At 36.4% G+C, this 17,815-nt stretch overlaps 2 protein-coding genes across 6 annotated transcripts; one reads left to right on the top strand and one right to left on the bottom strand.

Annotated features, from left to right (window-relative positions):
- Positions 1–5,996: 5,996 nt before the first annotated feature.
- On the top strand, positions 5,997–8,405 carry LOC103489862 (uncharacterized protein At1g03900). Its single transcript, XM_008449189.3, has 3 exons — positions 5,997–6,725; positions 7,291–7,575; positions 8,113–8,405. Exons 1-3 carry the CDS (start codon positions 6,210–6,212, stop codon positions 8,173–8,175), a joined length of 864 nt encoding a protein of 287 aa, XP_008447411.1. The 5' UTR covers positions 5,997–6,209; the 3' UTR covers positions 8,176–8,405.
- Positions 8,406–9,349: 944 nt separating this feature from the next.
- Positions 9,350–16,660, bottom strand: LOC103489861 (protein CHROMATIN REMODELING 8). Of its 5 annotated transcripts, none has more exons than XM_008449184.3 (8): positions 16,320–16,660; positions 16,060–16,215; positions 15,314–15,844; positions 14,748–15,171; positions 12,807–13,674; positions 11,806–12,415; positions 11,048–11,509; positions 9,350–10,380 (listed from the first exon to the last, which is right to left on the bottom strand). In XM_008449184.3, the coding sequence occupies exons 2-8, from the start codon at positions 16,147–16,149 to the stop codon at positions 9,694–9,696; spliced, it is 3,672 nt and encodes a 1,223-aa protein (XP_008447406.2). In that variant the 5' UTR covers positions 16,150–16,215; positions 16,320–16,660; the 3' UTR covers positions 9,350–9,693. The 5 variants fall into 5 exon arrangements, with proteins under 5 accessions (XP_008447406.2, XP_008447407.2, XP_008447405.2 ...); XM_008449185.3 differs by having other exon boundaries at positions 16,060–16,212; positions 16,320–16,635; XM_008449183.3 differs by having other exon boundaries at positions 16,060–16,635.
- Positions 16,661–17,815: the final 1,155 nt, after the last annotated feature.

The following is a 17,815-nucleotide window of genomic DNA, read 5'->3' as shown; positions in this document are numbered from 1 at the left end:
CAAGAATGCTATAGATAGACATAGTTCATCTACTAAAGTAGTAGATAAAACTAGGAATATTGGTCAAACATATCCTTCTCAAGAGTTGAGAGAGCCTCATCGTAGTGGGAGGGTTGTACGACAGCCTGATCGCTATTTGGGTTTAAGTGAAGCTCAAATCATCATATCTGATGATGGGATAGAGGATCCATTCACCTTAAAACAGGCAATGAATGATGTGGACTGTGACCAATGGATCAAAGCCATAGACCTCGAAATGGAATCTATTTATTCTAATTTTATTTAAACTCTAGTAGATCAATCAAATGATGTAAAACCTATTGGTTGTAAATGGATCTACAAGAGAAAACGAGACCAAGCTGGTAAAGTAAAGACTTTAAAAGCTCGACTTATGGCAAAAGGTTATACACAAAAGGAGGGAATAGATTATGAAGAAACTTTCTCTCCTGTTGCCATGATAAAGTCGATTAGAATACTCTTATCCATCGCCACTTTTTATGATTATGAAATTTGGCAGATGGATGTCAAGACAGTCTTTTTGAACGGTAAAACTTAAAAAGAGTATTTATATGGTCCAACCATAGGGGTTTATACAAAAGGGTCAAGAACAAAAGGTTTGTAAGCTTCAAAAATCCATTTCTGAATTAAAACAAGCTTCTAGATCCTGGAATATAAGATTTGATACTGCGATCAAATCTTATGGTTTTGAATAAAATATTGATGAACCTTGTGTTTACAAAAGGATCATCAAATCTACTGTAGCGTTCTTAGTTCTGTATGTAGATGACATTCTACTCACTGGGAATGACGTAGGTCATCTAACTGATATTAAGAAATGGCTAGCTACGGAATTCCAAATGAAAGATTTAGGAAATGTCCCATATGTTCTTAGTATCCAAATAGTTCGAAACCATAAGAACAAAACTCTAGCCATGTGTCAAACATCTTATATAGACAAAATATTATCAAGATATAAGATGCAGAATTCCAAAAAGGATCTGTTGCCGTACAGATATGGAATTCATTTATCAAAAGAACAATGTCCAAAGACACCTCAAGAAGTTGAGGATATGAGTAACATTCTCTATGCTTCTACTGTTGGGAGCCTGATGTATGCAATGTTATGTACTAGACCTGACATTTGCTATTTAGTGGGGATAGTTAGTAGATATCAGTCTAATCCTAGACGTGATTATTGGACAGCCGTTAAGAATATTATAAAATATCTTAGAAGAACAAAAGACTACATGCTTATGTATGGTTATAAGGATCTGATCCTTACTGGATACACTGACTCCGATTTCCAAACTGATAAAGATGCTAAAAAGTTTACATCAGGATCAGTTTTCACTCTAAATGGAGGAGCAGTAGTATGGAGAAGCATAAAACAACCCTGTATTGCCAACTCCACTATGGAAGCTCAATATGTAGATGCCTGTGAAGCAGCAAAAGAAGCAGTATGCCTTAAAAAGTTCTTAACAGATTTGGAAGTTGTTCCAAATATGCATCTGCCAATCACCTTGTACTGTGATAATAGTGGTGCAGTTGCAAATTCACGAGAACCTAGAAGTCATAAACGTGGAAAGCACATTGAACGAAAGTACCATCTTATCAGGGAAATCATACATCGAGGAGACATTACAGTAACAAAAATCTCCTTTGAGCAAAACATGGCTGATCCGTTTACAAAAGCTCTCACGACTAAAGTGTTTGAAAGCCACCTACATGGTTTAGGTCTACGTGGTTTGTAAACTAGGACAAGTGGGAGACTTATTGGGATTCTGTCCTAGTTTATATATGTTTATTGTACTCATAGATATTCTTTCATTATAAAATTTTAACTTACTTGGAGTTTTAGTCCAAGTGGGAGTTTGTTGGAATTTGTGTCCTAAAACTTGTACTTTGTTATTTGATTCAATAAATTTTATTATTGAATGCTATAATCTTAAAACCAATAAGTTTAGGTCCCGAGGCTATTCTATTGAGTTTGTCAAATACACTTAAACTTTATGTTGAGACATAAACATGGATTAGGTTCAAGTTAATAGCCCAAATAATCTATAGTGTATGAATAAGGTTGGGCGCCTTGTTCAGGATAAACAATATGGATGTGGCCCGCTCCGTAGTTAGTACAAACGATGTAATCTTGAATCGTTCATATAGAGACATGGGAGTGGGGGCGTCCTATGTAAATGGTCTACATAAGACTGGAACCACGAAGTAGTCACTTTTAGTTATAACACTGTAAACTATAAATTGATTATTTCAAATATGATGACCTAGGTCACTTGATCTTAATCCTGAGCTAACTATGAACTTCTGTTCATTCGGTAGTATCTTTAGATCTGCATAGGTGAGGGCAGCTCAATATCACTGGCCCAATAAGCCTCCCATTTCAAGGGTAAGACCGAATGGATAGCTAGGGACATAGGGTGCAAGATGGAATTCACTTCTACCCACTTTTGGGATAGTAGATAGATTGTTCCTTTAAGAATTGAATCCAAGCCTTGAACAAGGGGCCCCACATTCTCATTGGTCCGAGAAGGATTCTGGTTTAAAGGTTGGACCTTAAACCAATTGTTCAATAGTGAATCAGTGAGTCTTAAGGAGCAAGATGTAATCACGGGGGTAAAACGGTATTTTGACCCAACCAAGATTAGGAAAAATCCGTGAAGGATCGACTTACCCATTATGGTTATATCAGGTGGACAGAAATATATCTATAGTGAGGGGAGTGCAACTAAGAATCTTTAGTGGAATAACTCTTTAGTTAACGAATGTTGATTAAGCTTGGTCTAAAAATGTTTAGCCAGTTAATCGCGAATCGTTAAAGCCCATGATCTATAGGTCCATTAGGTTCCCCATGATCTATATGTCCATTAGGTTCCCCTACTAGCTCATATGGATTCAACTAAGAACAAATATGTTAAAGTAACTCGAATTGTTCGAATTAAGAAAAGAGAGAGAAACCGACAAATATATATGATATAAGTCAGTAGAAATAAATTTTAATATTTTTTTGTTTAAATATGATTTAAATAAATATGAATATATATTCATATTTAAAAGCTTCAAAGTTTTGAAACGGTCAAAGTTGTAAAAGTCAACTTGTTGACTTTTAAATTTGAGAAACAAAACTTTGACTGAGTTTATATTCAAATATGATTTGAATTTTAGGAAAATGAATGCGGATTCATACTCGGAAGGTTAGAATTAGTCAAGATGGAAAAATTAGTAAAAAGTCAAAAAGTTGACTTTTGACTAAGAGAAGTCAAAGTTTGATTTTGACTTAAATTGGTCAAATGACCAAAATACCCCTTTGACTAATTTCTTAATTACTAAATGTTAGTGGGCGATGTGACAACCGATTATGAATTAAAAGCCACTAATTTCATTAAATAGTTAATGAAAAAATTAGGTGTTGAACATATATGAATTAAATTGCATGTAATTTGCATGTAAATTTCATATAAAACTTCTCATTACCGAATGAGAAAAGTATGAGGTTTTCTCTGAAAAACAATACCTAAACGATACACTCCCCTTCTCTCTCAATATTTTACTTTACAAAACTGAGTCTCACAATTCCGTTCTTGGTCCTGAGCATAGTAGGTCAGCTTGGTGGTTGTCCTTGTTCGTGATATTCAGGTAGAGACGGAAAAGAATTCAAAGAAGAAGCCCAGAACTATAAAAGGTAAGTTTTTCGTTTACCTTTTTGGCTTCTCGTTTAAGACCATCGCATAGCATGTGCATGTTAGCTTCTAAATCGTTTAGATGCATATAGAGTAAAGCATGATCTTTTTCTTCTGCTGCAGCATGCCTCTAGTGTTTTTTCCATTAATTTGCTTCTGCGTGAAAAGAAAAGTTCTTGTTTCGTGTAATACAACGTTTGTTTGTGGATGTGTCATGTTAAGCTCTAACCGAGTGGCTTAGTAGGTGATTAGAAAAGGAATGTGCAATAAAAGGTGCCTTTCCTATCTATGCATTGTTGATTTTCGAATGATAAACATGTAGTAGAAGTTTTCCTCCCACTTGCCCAAGTGTAAGGGAAGTGAAAGGTTTCCTGGGTAAGCTAGGGTTGAATTCATGGAATTTCTATCAAACCATAGTTATAAAGCTCATTTTCTAGGTGGTATACAATTTCAATAGAGTGTAAAATAAAAGTATATGTGTGTGTATTAAACCTACTATCTACACAAGATATTTTATAAAGGTGATAAAAAGTGGAGGACAGATGTGTAAAATGAACTAAATTGTATTAAGAAACTGTGAATGAATGTTTCCCCTTTGCTAAGCGATTAAGCCATTCAATAGTCCTTGATGCGATAGAGATCAGTTAATCATCTTCTAATTAAGGCAGACACTTCTTAGTGCTAAAAGCCACCCTTACTTGCCTCTTGGAATACAAATGATAAATATGAATTAAACAATAGCTATCTAGAAGTCATTACTTGTTAGGGTCACAATACCTCTCTTTTAAGATTGACAACCTTTTGGCGCCAAGTTACCACACTTGTTCACCTTTCAAGACACAAATGATGGAGGTTTAATCGCCAGGATGGAGTGTTTGTCTCTAAACTTCTTATTGTGCGTGTTTAGTCTTGTCTTTGCTACTTACTCTCTCGAGCAATTGGCGACAAACGCTGGCCAAGCAATGGAGTAAAGCTCAACTAAATGTGATGAACCTTATAAGTTAGATCTCTTATCAAGAACTTATCACAAATCTAACTACTTATAACACTTCAACAGATGAATATTAAAGAAATGATAGATTGACAGGGAATAAAGTTGTAATGCTTTGATAAATATAGGCCTTAGGGCCATGTACAATATAAATGACAACATTACAATGAAAGTACAAAATCAAAAGTAAAAAAGATGAGTCGAGTTGCAGAATGTCTATGTATTCCTTGGCTCTTTTACAAGTTAGGAGGAAGAAGATGATGGCTTCTTTCTTTAATCTCTCTTTAAGCTCTCACTTTGACCTGAGAAGAGGTAGAAGGTCTTTTACCAAAGGTGTAGAAAGGCTAGTCCTTTCTGCCGGCTCTTGTGGAGCTTTCTAGGCTTTGGTCCATTTAGACCAGACAATGCTCATGGTAGGGAATGAGACTTTATATAGACTACTTTAGGCGGGAAGGTTCTATTCTTTTGAACATGTCAGCGTCAAAAGCAGCCTTGTCAAGTCACATCAACTCCAACTACCATTCTTGTCTTCTAATGAACTTTCATCGCGTGATGATGTGGCATATTGCCTGGTGATGTTAATCGCCAGACAACTTCTTATCGCTTAGTCTTTGCACGCGTTTCGTTTGCGATTCATTATCTCATTTTCTTCATAATCTTGGGATGAAACATTAAAAAACATGGTCAAACAGATATGGAGATTATGCAAGTTGTATTCTCTTATGTTTATAAATTTGCGATAGAAGTTATGCGTTTTGACACATTGTCCTGCATTTTGGCTCCATTGTTCTACCTAGAAGGCCATACTAACTTGTATTCCTACAAGTTATCAAAAAGTTTTTTGGAGACTCACAATCTTTATCTTTGTTGGAGTCATGACAAGAAAGACCTCATATCGTAGCTATTTTTCTATATAGTTATAGTTTTCATATGAACTTTAGTTTTTTTTATAACGTTTTTAATTGTAAACAAAAATCAAAGCAATCGATTCCATTGCTTCCATTGTAGGATCGGGATGGTCAATCCTTTGTTGACATTTGTATCCTAGTGTCGTAGCTAATTAGTTATTATTTAATTGTTAGGTTTAATGCCTTCAATATTGTTTAGATTTATTGCAGGTTCCTTCCAACATATTTAAACACTAAAAGGTTAAGAATTTACATTTTTGAAAATTCTGAAGTACTTAAACACACATGTTCCTCCAAACTCCACGAGTAAAAAGATAATTATAAAAACAAAGAAAAATGGAACTTATCCTTTAGAACTTATCCATGTTTGTTGGTATTTTTGGGATATCTAAAAAGGGCAAATGAGTAAAATGGGATATGACATAGTGTTGACCTCTTGAGGAACACCATTCTTCGAAGCCACGTCTGTGTTTTCTGTTTCTTATACTTTCTTCTCAAATTTCACCTTAATTCCTTCAATAAATTCAATTCTTTTGAACAACCCATTTCTCCCGATTCCTTTTCTTTGAAGATTTCCTCAACCCCTTCTCAATCGATCTCACATTCCCAGATTTCACCATGTCGTTTGAGGAGGATGATGAGACCTTCGAGCACACTCTCCTTGTTGTTCGTGAGGTTTCCGTCTACAAAATCCCTCCTCGAACCACATCCGGTGGCTGCAAGTGCGGTGAGTGGCTTCAATCCGACAAGATCTGGTCCGGCCGCCTTCGTGTTGTGTCCTGTAAGGACCGATGTGAGATCCGATTGGAAGATCCCAACTCCGGCGAACTTTTTGCTGCTTGTTTTGTTAATCCGGGTCAGCGGGAAAGCTCCGTAGAGACCGTTCTTGACTCTTCTCGATACTTCGTTTTGAAGATCGAGGATGGCCGGGGAAAGCACGCTTTTGTAGGGTTAGGTTTTGCCGAACGAAATGAAGCTTTTGATTTCAATGTGGCATTGTCTGACCATGAGAAGTACGTTAGGAGGGATCTTGAGAAGGATCCGACTAGTGGCGGCAACGGCAGCTGCAGCGGCGGCGATGCTAATGAAGAAAGCCAAATTGATATCCATCCTGCTGTGAATCACAGATTAAAGGTAGAATTCCCCTGATTTTGATGGACTTTTTATGTTAATCTGATGGGTTCTTGAATTCCGATTGATCTGATTAATAAATTCTCTGATCTAACTATTAGGAAAATGAATGGTTTACATTGAATAGTATAGAATTACTCATTTGGCAGGCCAAGCCTTTATCTGGGATGATGGTGTTGTAAGTTTTAAGTAGATTACTCTATTACTTTATTTATATTCTTCCACTTGGTAGGTCATTTCCTTTTTTCTGGATCGAGGCAGGTCTTTAATATCCTCAAGTTTGCACAACCACTATGTTTTAGTAGGTTTTATTGAGGGAAAATAAAAGAATACAAGATCATATAAAACAGAAAGCCCATAACTTGTCAAGCAAACTAATAGCTAGCAATTTAGTAGCTTTCATTGAGGGAGGAATGAATGAATACAAAAGCATAAAAAAAAAAAAAAAAAAAGGAAACCTAATGATCTAACGCCTGGCGAGTAATTACTACAATTTGGTGGTTGTAGAATTAGAAACGGTTTATATTGTAATTTTGATTGTATTTCTTTACAATGGGCTGGATGATAGGAAGGTGAAACAATTAGGATCAATGTGAAGCATAAACCATCCAGTGGAACTGGTATGCTCTCAGCTGCAGGATTGTCAGGGTCTGGTAGTGGAAAGTCAAAAACTCTAACTCTTGCTCCACCACCAACTGGAGCTAGGAAAATCAGTACTCCTCTTCCACCCCCTCCAAACGATCCAGCTGCACGGAAGTTATCTGCCAGCACGTGCCGTGGTGTCAGTCATGAAGGAAAAAAGGACAATGTAAGCAATGCAACCGACCCTTTATCAGATCTTTCCCAACTTGAGGTACAGTGTCTTCTGTTACTTGTTTGTTAATTCGTTCCATTATTTATGTGCTACAGGGAAGCATGTTTGATGAGGATAATGGTATTCTTAAGTGACTTGACTAGTATAAATTACCCTGTTAGCTCACATATAATGGTTCTTCTGTCTTTTATGGACAACCCATTTAAATGTGGATTACTTTTAATAAGATACATAATGCGCATTACTAAGTTTGATTAGACTCAAGTATTGGTTTTTCTCCTTGGTGATTGGAATTCACAACTATATTATGCATTTGTGTTGAAGCTTGCCCTTATAATCGCTAGGGCAACTTCAAGAATAGGGCCTGGTGTAAGGAGTACATTAAGTTATCTCAAATGCTTGAGCTATGAGCTTAGGTTATTTAATTTCTTGAACATAAATCTGATAATCCATATTCTTTAGGATCTCGTACAACATATATAGCTCATATTTTCGTACAATAAGCATGTATTCTTAAGAACTTGTGTTGAAAAACAAGCTAGCACAAACTTAACTCTATTTGTGTCACGTTTGCAGAGAAATCTTCCTTCTGCTCCAGGTTCGACAAAAGCAGCAGCATCAGGATGGGCAGCATTCTGATCAATGTATGCTGGTGGTGTTATTAAAAAACGAAAAAAACAAAAAAAACAAAAAGTCTTAGTTTGATGTAATCTTCATTTTTTTGTTCATCTTGAGGGTGAAATGAGAGGGGAGGAAAAAAGGTGAAAGGGAAGTTATAAGTGATAATACCAAATTGGAAAATAATCTTCGGAATACATATGTATGCTTCTCCCGTTATTTTCCCTATTGATCTTGAGTTGTCTTTTCTATATTGCCTTGGCTTTTCTGTTTTTGGCTCAGCTTGATTTCATTTTTTAATTCAACTCGGAAAAAGAAATGTTCTCATAAATTTACATTCAATATCTTGGTAAAAAAAGATGAATTTAGGTTAACAAACACTTTCTGATCTGTAATATTTTAGTCTTTCAACTTTAGTATTAAATAAGTTGAGATTACCAAAATAAGGTGTTAAAACATTTATAGTTTATAACTATCATGGGTTGGCGGTGGTAAAGAAGAAAGGCAGTTTCAATAATTAGTTTATCAGTTTTTTTTTTTTTTTTTTTTTTGTTAAATTTTTTTATTGAATTTGAACAATGTCTTTGACAATAGGAAATAAATCATTATGTGGAGGGAATAAATTGATTCCTATGCAGTCTACGGACTTAACTAATTGTTATGAGTTTGGAAGCAGCAACTAAGTCATCATTAAACCAAAATTCAAGGACTTAACTAACTGTTATTTCATGAAATTCAAAAACTTATTTGTTACTTTCATGATGGAAATATTTAAGACTTTTTTTTAACATTAATTTAAGAATAAATAAAAATAAATGATATAATTAAATGTTATAAGGTCAAGCAAATTATCTAAATAAATAAATGAGAGAAATAATGCAAAGTGGGTAGTTTTAAAAGCTATTCAAGGAAAAAATAAAAAGAAAAGAAAAAAAAAGAAAGGAATACATCTGAAGGAAATTAGAAAAAAAAGAAAATGAGACACAATCTATACTCTATAGAAGACGTAAAAATCGATCTATATCTACAAATTGAAAAGTGGCTACCAATCCTTGAATTAAAGACTACAGATTGAATCATTCAAAATCTGCTCTGCTTGAAATTAGCTGTACATTGTACATCATACAACAGTTAGTAAAAAAGGACATGAAGAATGAAAGCAACAGTTTCCAGATCTAGATCTGCACCAAAAGAATCAAAATAACATAAACGATATTAAATTAAAACGAAAACCACCCTTGCCTTCAACTTTACTTATGTTCCAAACTTCACAATATTTATCACTCACTGACCTTTGATAAAGCTTTCTAAACTACACTTGGAATAGAAATCTATTCAAATGTTGAACAAACACCTGGCACAATCTCGCCATCTCAATGTTCGTTCAAGATTCTAACATATTGCTAGTCCAATAGTAATTTGAGGGATATGTTTTCGTGATTTAGCCTAAACAAACAAAATTCCAAACTCTGGAAGTCAGAAGTGGAAAAGCCCCCAAGTGATTGGTGCAACGGAAGTAAATAACTAACCGTATTTGGATTACTGTTTATACTCTGCCTTAAGAACCCAGAATGATCCACTGGGGCTTTTCTCTAACATCGCTATCTCTTTCAGTAAATTCTTAAACAACGGCAAATCGTTTGAGGGTATCCTGTCCTTAAAATGCTCTACAATACTGGCTGAATCAGCTGTTCCACCTCTTTGATGAATAAATGTACATATCTGACGAATCAATACTTCGGGTTGTACTACAGATAAGTTCTTCGACGACGACCGAGAATAACTGACACCAACAGTTCTTACATTGTTTGTTGAACTAGTTGAAGGAGTTGATTGACGTTCAAGCCCAGCGCTGATTGCTCTTTCTTGGTTTCCTCGAATTTTAGCCAGCAGGTCTGCCGAGGATAAGGCCTTTCCACAAGATGTGCCAGCTGCATGGCCATTTAAATGGATAGTTCCATTTTTAGATACTTCATTCGAGGATTTGGAATTGTTGGTTACCAGAGAGTTAATGGTTGAACCAAACTTCCGACGAACAGACGATGGTGCACCAGCAGTTCCAGCTTTTCCAGTCCATGTTGGAACTGAGAAGCTCTCGTTACTCCGCAGAATTCTAGACTGGCGCAATGCCTCGGCTGCTCTACGTGCAACTTGAGAAGCTTGCTCCTCTAGCCGTATTTTCTCCCCATCGTCAGCATTAATAATGATATCATGATTAACAGCGCTCTGCATATTAAGAAGGATGTAAAGATCCATATTGAAATACAAATGTAAATGATGAAAACTTACAAGATAGTCAAGAAATTGATGTATTTAAACACTCCCCTCTTGAAATCCCTCACAAGCCCTAATTCACTCACCAAAATATTACCTTTGTCATTTCCCATTCCACCTCCTAACCAATTACTAACATTCCTACAATATCCTAATAATATGTCTATCATTACTGGCCCCTAAAACACGCACTGTCCTAAAGGTGTGGTTAAACAAAACAAAAATCAAAATTGGGTACAGCGCAAATTATAGTTCTGTCTTCCCCTTTCCCCCTTTATCTTTTAATGAACAAGGACTTGAGAGAGATTTCACTCTCTCAAGAGTGAAGATCTAAGTACCTCAAATTATTTGGCTATTCTGTAAGTTTCTATTTACATTTACATTGAATATAGTCGGAAACTTGGATTGCATAGTATATATGTGCAAATATAGGAGTTCATTAGTTTTTTGTCTTTTATCATCATTTTACTGGTTTTAGTTTAGGCTGTCATGTATGCCTATATATGTTTGAACTCTAGTGTATCGAATAATGAGTATTCTTCTATATTGCAATCTCACAGTAACACTATCAACAATAGGCATGAAAGTTCTTTTGTGGAGATAAAAAAGGATGACTTACATGAATACCATGTGCATCAAAAAGGCTCTTCAAGATACTTGTGTCCTCGTCTGCTCCACCACCCTGGCCCTCGACAGAAACATTCCTTCCAGAAGTTTCAGTCTCTGATTTGCATAGGTTTTCGTCAGCAGAATCTGCAAACGATACTGAGCCACTGCAAGATTTTTGCCCATCCTTCTCATTTTTCTGAACACCAACAACATTTACACTATCAGTCAATGCACCGAAAATATTTGAAGTTTCTGTTGATCCATCCATCCCATCCTCGTTCAGTGTAAAGAGATCCTTCATGTCTCTAGCCTTAAAGAACCTTCTCTGCTGTGGGTTCTTTAATATCTTATTAGTGAGAAAATGCTTATATATCTGTCGATGGTACACTTTCTCCTCTATAGTTCCACGAGTTATCAATCTATACACTGTTACATCCCGCTGTTGACCGATACGCCAAGCACGCTCCCTAGCCTGTAATTGGAAGCAGTAAGGACCAAATTAGATTCAAATTCCTTGAATATAATAATGTGAAGTTATCTCCATGTTGCAGAGAGTAGGAAGGAAAATCTTCCATAATATTGAAATAAGCAGAAAAAAATATAAAAGATGCCGCCTACTAAACTGCAAACTGGAGCAGTACAGTAATTCAACAAAATTTTCCTGGTCTATAAAAAATGAAAAACCTCAATCAAACTTTTCCGAACAGGTCTGAAACAACTAGTTCAATAGATTAAATTAAAGTAGAGAAGGGAAATGTGACATATTACCTGCATGTCAGTTGACGGATTCCAATCAGGGTCAAAGATTATCACTCTATCTGCTCCAGTTAGGTTGGTTCCCAGACCGCCAACCTTGGTTGTTAAAATAAAAACAAACACCTCACAGGAATTATTGAATTCATCAATCAAGGCCATTCTCTGTTTGACAGGAGTTCCACCATCCATCCTCCTATAACTATAACCACCTCCAACCAGAAATTTCTCTAAAATATCAAGCATCTGTTGGGTCTGAGCAAAAAGAAGAACACGGTGACCTTGCTCCTTCCAGACCTTCAGCACTTGCTCAACCACCTTCATTTTTCCACTACGTTCAGGATTCCCATAATCAGGATTCTGGAAAGCGTGTTCTCTCTCGAGCAGATCTGGGTGGTTGCAAATTTTACGCATTACATCAATTCCAGAAAGAGAATTTCTATTTCCATCCAAAATACTTTCCACTTCAGAGCTTGCAAGGAATGCTCTATAGACAGAACGTTGTTCAGAAGTAAGGCTGCAGAAGAGGACGTGTTCAGTCTTCTTGGGCAAATGAGCATTTACATCGGCTTTCATCCTTCTAAGAAGATAGGGCATAATTAAGTCACGAAGGACGACAGCACACCTGCATGGTGAGAACCAAGGTCGGTAATGTTCAGCAACTGAAGGAGGGAGAAAGAACCTCAAGACCAAAGAACTGCTCCCATCCACCCTTTTTATTAAAAACATCTTTTACATGTCAGAACAATCAACTCACCTCATAAACTACAATCCTCACCTCATAAACTCCAAACCTGATCATAGGTTAACTAGTAACCCCAAGTAACCCTGACCCATCAGTTACCTTAATAATCTCCTAAAGGTCAAAGATTCAACACTTCACTCCCATTTTTTAACAAAAAAATAAAAGAAATATGAAAGACAAAATAAACTACAAATTTTACAAACTTTCCAGAATAAGAAGGCAAATAATAAAAAAAGGAATACAAACGTTGACAAAATCTCGCAAAATTTACCGATATGCAGTTGATACTTGCAAAGGAGAGGCATTAGCATAGCCACCCACAGATATAGGAACTGCAAATTCTGCTTCAAATACAGGCAACACCCCCAGCTTCCCAGGGAAAACAAAATCAAACAAGGACCACAACTCTTTCAATTTGTTCTGAATTGGAGAGCCAGTCATTATTATGCGATGAACTGTCTGTAGCTGCTTGCAAACTAAAGTGACTTCAGCATTTGGATTTCGAATGCGATGCCCTTCATCCAGGACTGCACAACCCCACTCAACGTCAAGCAATTTATCACCTAACAGTCTTAGTTGTTCGTAAGTGGTAATCAACAAACCCGATTCTGACATCAAAACACGGTTTATCAAGGCATCCCATCTTTTAGTGCCTTTAGCCTGTGAGTTTTTCCTATAGTCACTTTCCCCTGAATCTTCACTTTCATCACTTCCATCAGATTTTTCTCGCATATTTTTGTAAGTGGGATCATGGGCAGAATCATGTAGGATTTCTGCCAAAAGTCCTGGGCACCATTTCCGTGCCTCCCTCTTCCACTGTCTAACTAGTGTAACAGGGCAGACAATGATGCTTGGTTTATAAATGTTACTGAAATGCAATGCACCTAAAAAGGCCAAGACCTGGACTGTCTTTCCAAGGCCCATCTCATCTCCAATAATTCCACCTGCCCTTTGGCAGTGCAATTCCCATAACCACTGCACCCCAACTTTTTGGTAATCAAAAAGTTGATCAAATATACTCTGAGGAATTTTCAGCCCACCTTCAAGTGTTACAAAAGAAAGTTCGTTAACATCTTCTTCTAAATCTCCCGAATCTTCTCTTTCAGAACTTGATGTAGCCAAACCATCTGACATATTCTCTGCAACATGAATAACAACATATCAGAAACACATAAAAATGTCCTTCGCAACAGATCCTACGCTAAAGATGATGCATGTAAATGGGGCAATTGGACATACAATCAATGACATGCCCCTTCAGCAAAACATTCCACGATGAAGAATTAAGAACTGTAAGGTTTTCTCACAATCAATGCTCTATAACAACAAATTTTCAACTTAATAAGATATATATTGGTAACAGCATGTAACTATCTTTTTAAAATAAATTAATTAATTAAAAAAAGGGTACAACGTGAAATAAATTTTCTCAACTAACAAATTCCCGTAGATCCATGAAATTTTTCTCATAGTTCGCAAGCATCTGAATATGTGGCTAAATGGGCATGGCAACTTCAGCTAATTTATTCTGCAGATGATTACTATCATCCAACGGCCAAAGAATACCATCCACTGTTATGCATCGATATTTGAGATAAGAGTTATGCATCATATAGGAATATACTATCCAATACTCATCTTTGGCAACTAGGCAGAATACTTTGAGAACCAAATCATAAATTTAAAAAAAGAAAAAAGAAGAAAGAAAGGAAACAGTAACTAAAAAAATAAAGATAACTAACTAAGAAGTCAGGCGTTCAATCCATAGTGACCGTCTACCTAGGAAAACGAGTTTCCTTGAAACCCAAAATGTTGTAGGGTAAAACAGGTCGTCCTTTGAGATTAGTCAAGGTGATTGTAAGTTGGCCCAGACACTCACAAATATAAAAAAGAACTAAAAAAAATTCTAAAATATAAACATTATTTGCGTGCACAGGTCAATACTAGGTCTTCTAGAGCTTCAGTTGATGCCTAGTGGTACTCTAGTTGCAAAAAGAAAAAGAGTTGGCCTTCTTAGATCTTAATCCATAGAGAAGATAGCAACTAGAACAGAGGCTAGAAAAATATATATGACTGATTAACACAACAGGGTTAAGAATTTAAATCTTCACATCATGTAAAAGATAAAAGTGCCATCCATAGAATCAAGGAAACTGGCAACGTACACTTGGAGATAGCTCTAGAACAACCACATGCTAAATAAGAGACGTACCAGCAGCTTCCTTGTCCCTTTCCTCCATAGCAATTTGTTTTCTATATTTTTTGTCTGGTAAAGGCCGTCTAGTCTTCTTGGATTTTGTTTTCGTTGTAAGTTTGTCTTCTGCAGATAGGGGAACCTTTGCAGGTGTTTTTAACCTGTAGAAAGGACGGGTTGGTGGATCAAGCTTTGGCAAAGCATCTGGATCAAGCAGTTTAGTGGTTGGTCGAGCTTGTGCAGCCACTGACATTGACCGGAGGGCTCTAGCAACGCTGTCAGAAGCAAAATCATCATTTTCCTCTTCTTCCTCCTTTACTTCACCCCTTGATCCTCCAGCATTCTGAAGACTAGATTGCCCCAGACTCTGAAGACGGCGTTCAAAGCCCTTTAGCTTGTGAAATGGTGTTAAAATTCCCTTCCGCACCAATTCATCTCTTTCCTAAGACAAAGAATGGAAGTTACTCGTCTGCTGCATAACCTTTTCTTATATCAATGCCAAATGTATAAAATCTATTTCAATTTACAGGTCCAGAAGATTAAACATCTTACAGAGTACAGCATTTGAAAACAGCTTAACTCACTGTTTCAACAAAGCCCATGGTGGCTGCATCCAAAGCTGCGTCAAAATCATTATCTTCATCAAATGACACAACTTTCAACCTCTTCCCTCCATCGTTACCTGATTTCTTAACCTCTTTAGACTTTCTCTTAGGTTTTGATCTGTCCTTGACAATCTCCAATATTGTCTTGGCATGCTTATCGTTCAAATGAAAAAGTTCTTTCTTCAACTGCTGTTGGGTTTTCTTCAGGCTTCTTAGCCTGTCAACTGCTAGGGCATGCTGAAGGCCATCTCCAGAAGCAGAGACACCATCCTCTTCACGCGCATGTTCCTGGGAGTCGGTGCTGATACAAGAATGTTGTTCATTCCTTTCAAGTTTCTTCCCTGGTCCCACTGTTGATGCAACAGCATCTATCTCATATTCTACAGCCCTAAGCTTCTGATAGAGCTGCACATGACTGGCTGAAGGTGAATCAGTAGTATCTAACTTATCACAAACATTCTCTTCTTCAATCCCTCCAACTTCAAGACCATTCTCACTCTTCTTTTTTGCCTGAAATTCAAAAACAAATCATACAATGATTTTAACTGCAGCAAGCTTATATCTGATTCGAACTTGATACCCAAAAATTGCTGACCGAGCTCAATTTAATCTAAAAGGGAATCTAAATGGCCAAAATCCTTACGAACATAAAAGGTAAAATAACTACACGCTACTACAAAACGAAAAAAACAACGCGAATTATGCTAAAGAAACCCGAGCATTACCTCATTTAACAAGTCCCGCTCTATATCCTCAGGATTAGCTGACGTTACACCCAAGCTGTTGAGAAAAATCCGATCCTCCACCTCCTCCATCGAATCAAACACGTAGGTTCAATGCAACCAAACACATTGCACTGTGCAGCCAATAATGCTAGCCTACTAAACAAAATTAAAGCGCATCAAATTCAACACATTCACTCGCATAATCGACCAACCTTCGGACCTAAAATAATCAACCCGGACAAATGAGACCAAGTTGAAACCTGAATTGGAAACCGCGGTGAAGCAACCAGAGAAGAATTTAACTCCAGCTTAAAAACACCAAAATTATACGAAAAATCGGATGGAGAAATCGCTTTGAAATAGCGAATTAGAGAGACGAGCGAATGAATCCGATTTATTTACTGTTAATCGGAAGGGTCTTGATATTCCCTGAAACCTAAGGTCCGACACCGCCTTGTGTTTGAATATTTGGGGCGAAATACGAAACTTTGTTCGTTACTATTTTGATTAGCTTCTACTAGCAATTGGTGTAAAATCGTCAATTCAACATTTCAAAAATAGCACATTTTTCTAATCGTTAGTATTCTCGATTATCTTCGTCGAATTTAATATCAAGATTTTTCATTTATTTTTGTAGCCCGAACCTGGAATTCATCCTATAATTATTCTTTTCCGTTGTGACAAAAATGCCCTTAATTTCGAAAATATTATTATATTAATTATATTATATCACAATAAAAAGTCAAACATATTGCCTTCTTGGAGAAGTTTCACGACTCCTAACATACTGTTACCCACATTCACATTTCATACTTTCCCAAGACCTCACAGAAAATAAGGTGAGTATAGGGTTATTATGTTTAGAAATTACGTTTTTCTTGTTTATTTACATGCTGATGAGGTCATTTTTTTGTCTTCTCCTTACGTAATCTCGGCTCTAATTCAAAAATCTTGATTGAGATCTTTATATTTACCTCGAGATGAGTGTAGGGTTTCAAACTCGACCGAGTTTGTAATGATTTCACCTTGAGTTTTGGCTATTTATATTAATTTTGTGTGCTTATTTGCAGGATGTCTTGTGTATTTGTAGGTTTTGGTGGTGAATGGAAGGAGAATGAGAAAGAATATATTGGTGGTCAAATGAAAGGGGATGAATGTAGATGTTAGTATAAAGTTTGAGGATTTTTTAGGTGAAATTTACAGAATTAGTGAGATAAATTCAACTGAATACGATTTGGTTCTAAGATGGTTATATAATGTGAAACCTTTTATCCATGCTTCTTTTGTTAGTAATCAAGAATATCTTTGATTTTTCTAATCGATGATGATGTGTCAGAAGTTGCAATTATGATTTCTAAGGTACCAATAGTAACCCATCAATCTAGAAGTACTTCAGTGTCATTTACTATTCAAATGGTCCAAAATGTTAATTTATCCACATTTGAGCCTGATTTTCAGTTTATCCTCAAGCACAATGGTCTCTTAGAATGAGGTCTAAGATTTTAGTTCATTGGCTACTAATGTGTGTTCGTAAAAGTTGGGATACGATACAAATGGTTTGGTTAGCATGGTACATGTAGAGTCATTGGGTGATGATTTTAACGACAACGACAATGCATTTGACATAAAGATGTCATCAGATTCTAATATTTACGTACATGTGGAGGCATTTGAGGTATCCAAGGCGGATGTTAGTACTCATATCCACATCGTATTGAATTGATAAACGATATATAATTTGATAGCAACATAGGTA

The sequence above is a fragment of the Cucumis melo genome, chromosome 4 (assembly GCF_025177605.1).
Source record: "Cucumis melo cultivar AY chromosome 4, USDA_Cmelo_AY_1.0, whole genome shotgun sequence".
NCBI classification, from domain to species: Eukaryota; Viridiplantae; Streptophyta; class Magnoliopsida; order Cucurbitales; family Cucurbitaceae; genus Cucumis; species Cucumis melo.
This window is presented reverse-complemented; position numbering and strand designations above follow the sequence as displayed.

Coding starts and splice junctions, on each gene's coding strand:
- LOC103489862 (XM_008449189.3), top strand. CDS start 6,210: ATGTCGTTTGAGGAGGATGATGAGACCTTCGAGCACACTCTCCTTGTT. Junction 6,726..7,290: donor CTGTGAATCACAGATTAAAG/GTAGAATTCCCC, acceptor GCTGGATGATAG/GAAGGTGAAACAATTAGGAT. Junction 7,576..8,112: donor CAGATCTTTCCCAACTTGAG/GTACAGTGTCTT, acceptor TCACGTTTGCAG/AGAAATCTTCCTTCTGCTCC.
- LOC103489861 (XM_008449184.3), bottom strand. CDS start 16,149: ATGGAGGAGGTGGAGGATCGGATTTTTCTCAACAGCTTGGGTGTAACG. Junction 15,845..16,059: donor AGCGGGACTTGTTAAATGAG/GTAATGCTCGGG, acceptor TTTGAATTTCAG/GCAAAAAAGAAGAGTGAGAA. Junction 15,172..15,313: donor CCATGGGCTTTGTTGAAACA/GTGAGTTAAGCT, acceptor TCTTTGTCTTAG/GAAAGAGATGAATTGGTGCG.